The 3,467-nt window shown below is 37.7% G+C and overlaps 1 protein-coding gene across 1 annotated transcript; it reads left to right on the top strand.

Annotated features, from left to right (window-relative positions):
- The first annotated feature begins 275 nt into the window (after window positions 1-275).
- Window positions 276-1,226, top strand: Or4a77d (olfactory receptor family 4 subfamily A member 77D). Its single transcript, NM_001000621.1, is given in 1 exon segment — window positions 276-1,226. A coding segment is annotated over 1 exon segment (951 nt).
- The last annotated feature ends 2,241 nt before the right edge of the window (window positions 1,227-3,467 follow it).

The raw sequence follows: 3,467 nt of genomic DNA, 5'->3' as shown, positions 1-3,467 counted from the left end.
CCTTTGTCTGTTTTTCTGTCTAGAATTCAACTGAGTCTTGAGATACAATCTGATGCTCACAAGTATTTTAGATACCCAAAGCGAAAGGTCTATAGAGATGCTTACAAGAGAATCCCACTAGATGCTGGCTGAACTTTGACTGCTAGTACATCACTGTAGAGCTCAGTGAAGAAGATCAAATTCATGAGAGAACTGATTCAAGTTTGGGTCAAAATTTATGGAAGGTCTTTTTCTACTGAGCCTCCATCTCTGAAACAGATCTGCTAGAAGAACAAATGGGACAGAATAACAGTGTATCAGAGTTTATACTCTTGGGACTCACTGAGGATCCTGCTGGGCAGAAAACATTATTTGTGGTATTTTTACTCATCTATATTGGAACAATGGTGGGCAACCTGCTCATTGTGTGGACAGTGATTGCCAGCCCTTCTCTAGACTCCCCAATGTACTTCTTCCTTGCCTATCTGTCACTTATAGATGCCCTTTATTCCAGTACTATTTTACCCAAGTTACTTATAGACCTACTCTGTGATAAAAAGACCATTTCCCTCACAGCTTGCTTGGTACAATTGTTTGTAGAGCATTTATTTGGTGGTGTTGAGATCTTCCTTCTAGTTTTTATGGCCTATGATCGCTATGTGGCCATTTGTAAGCCCCTGTACTATTTGACCATCATGAATCAACGGGTCTGTGTCTGTTTGGTGGTGGTGTCTTGGATTGGAGCATTTGCCCATGCTCTGGTTCAAGTTTTCTCTGTGTATAAACTTCCTTTCTGTGGCCCTAACATCATTGATCACCTTGCTTGTGACATGTACCCATTGTTAGGACTTGCTTGTACTGACACTTACTTCCTTGGGCTCACTGTAGTTGGCAATAATGGAGCAATATCTGTAGTGGTCTTTATGCTCCTCCTTCTCTCTTATGGAATAATTCTAAATTCTCTGAAGACTCACAGTCAGGAAGGGAGGCGCAAGGCCCTGTCCACCTGCAGCTCCCATATCATGGTGATTGTTCTCTTTTTTGTTCCTTGCATTTTCATGTATGTTAGACCTGTTTCTAACTTTCCTCTTGACAAATTCATTACTGTGTTTTATACAGTGTTCACTCCAATGTTGAATCCTTTAATATATACTTTGAGAAATTTAGAGATTAAAAAATCTATGGAAAAACTCTGCCGTAAAATATTTACTTCAGACAGAATAAGAATTTCTTCTTGTTATTCCTAATTTTAAAGTAAATATCATGAATATACTGTAGTAGAAAGTTTTATGAGTTTTACATTCTTATTAAAATTGACATATGTATTTTGCTATTTTGTGAATGAATCCTTTGTGATTTAGATTTTATTTACTATTGGTATAATTGAGTGTGCTGTCAGCCATTTGTTGGATTTCCTAATTTTACTATTTTCTATAAAATGTTTCTATTTCTTTTCAGGTTTGAATAAAGTCTTTTTGAGATATCATGGAATGGTGGTTTTTAGGTTGTCTTTATCTGATTTTTTGAAATTCTTTTTTATTCCTTTATTACTATGAATGGTATTTTCAATTGGATATTTTATGTATTTACATTTCAAATGCTATCCCCTTTCCTGGTTACCCCCTCTCCCATCCTTCTGCCACTGCTTCTATGTGGATGCTCCCCTTCCCACCTACCCACTCCTACCTCAATACCATGCAATTCCCCTACAATGGAGAAATGAGCCTTTACAGGACCAGGGCTTCTCTTCCTATTGATGCCAGACAATGCCATCCTCTGCTACATATACCTCTGGCATCATGTACTCCATGTACATGTACTCCATGTACTCCATATGTACTCTTTGGTTGGTGGTTTAGTCCCTGGGAGCTCTGGAGGGTCTGATTGTTTAATATTATTATTCTTCCTATGGGGTTGCAAACCCCTTCAGCTCCTTCAGTTCTTTACCTAATTCCTCCATTGGGGGTTCCCATGCTCAGTCTGATGTTTAGCTGCAAGCATCCTCATCTGTATCAGTAAGGGTCTGGCAGAGTCTCTCAGGAGACATCCATATCAGGCTCCTGTCAGCAGACGTTTCTTGGCATCAACAATAGAGGCTGGGTTTGTTGGCCGCATATGGGATAGATTCCCAGTTGGGGCAGACTCTGGATGGCCTTTCCTTCAGTCTCTGCTTCATTCATTGTCCCTGTATTTCCTCCCATGAATATTTTGTTCCCCCTTCTAAGAAGGACTGAAGCATCCACATTTTGGTCTTCTGTATTCTTGAGCTTCATATGATCTGTGAATTGTATCTTTGATATTCTGAGCTTTTGGACTAATATCTACTTATCAGTGAGTGTATGCTGTGTGTTCTTTTGTGACTGGGTTACCTCACTCAGGCTGATATTTTCTAGTTCCATCTATTTGCCTAAGAGTTTCACAAAGTCATAGTTTTTAGTAGCGGTGTAGTACTCCATCGTTGAAATATACCACATTTTCTGTAATTTTTGTATGTATTGCAAAGTCATCTATCTGTAAACTTTGTTTATAGCATTATCACTAATTTAAATATTTTGATTAATACAAACTTCCAATTAAATTTAGCTTTATTAAAAACTATTTTTAAGTATTTTACAAAGCCAAACTCCCCTGTACTTCATGCACTTTATTTCCTTTTGAAAACAAACAGACATCTGAGAGATAATAGTAAACTGAACTAAAATATAATAATATAAAAGAAAAACAAATTGGTATAGGATAAAACAAATGACCAGAAGGAAAAGAGCTGAGAAAAGGCAAAATAAGCAGATATAGACACCACAGATACTCAAATAAAACCCCTGATTACATTATGAGGCAAGTATCCTCCAAAGATGATGTTTTTTGTTTTCTGTTGGCCATCTCATGATGAGTATGGGACATATTCTTAAGACAAGTTTGTTTTCTTACTGAGACTTCCTTAGAGTCTCATTAAGACTCTAAGTCTTCCTTGCAAATGGTTGCCAGTTGGAGATAGCTTCTGGTTTAGGGATGGAAATGTATTTACTTCTGCTTTCAACTATAGGACTCCATCTGGTGTAAACTCACATGGGCCTCACACTGCTTTAATCTTAGGGAATTCATATGCACTTTAGTATATTTTGTTTAGAAGACCTTATTTTCTTGCATTCTCTATCACTTCTGACTTTTATGCCCTTTCTACCTCCTCTTGTTCAGGATTCCCTGAGCTCTGAGGAGAGGGATTTAATAGAGACATCACATTTAGGAATGAATAATCCAAGGTTTCTTATTCTCTGCACATTTTCCAGATGTACATTTCTGTATTTGTACCATCTGCTGCAGGAGGAAATGTCTCTAAAGATGTCTGAATGAGGCCTTGATTAATGAGGATAGCAGAATGTCATTAGGACTAATTTTATTGCTACAGCCCTGCAGTAAAACATTAGTATGTTCCTAGGCAGTCTATTGTCAGGTTTTTGGTTACTCAAGGAATGTTGAGCATGGGATAG

This window comes from Rattus norvegicus, chromosome 3 (genome assembly GCF_021556685.1).
Source record: "Rattus norvegicus strain SHRSP/BbbUtx chromosome 3, alternate assembly SHRSP_T2T, whole genome shotgun sequence".
NCBI lineage: Eukaryota > Metazoa > Chordata > Mammalia > Rodentia > Muridae > Rattus > Rattus norvegicus.
The sequence above is the reverse complement of the archived record's forward strand: the minus strand, read 5'-3'. Positions and strand labels throughout refer to the sequence as shown.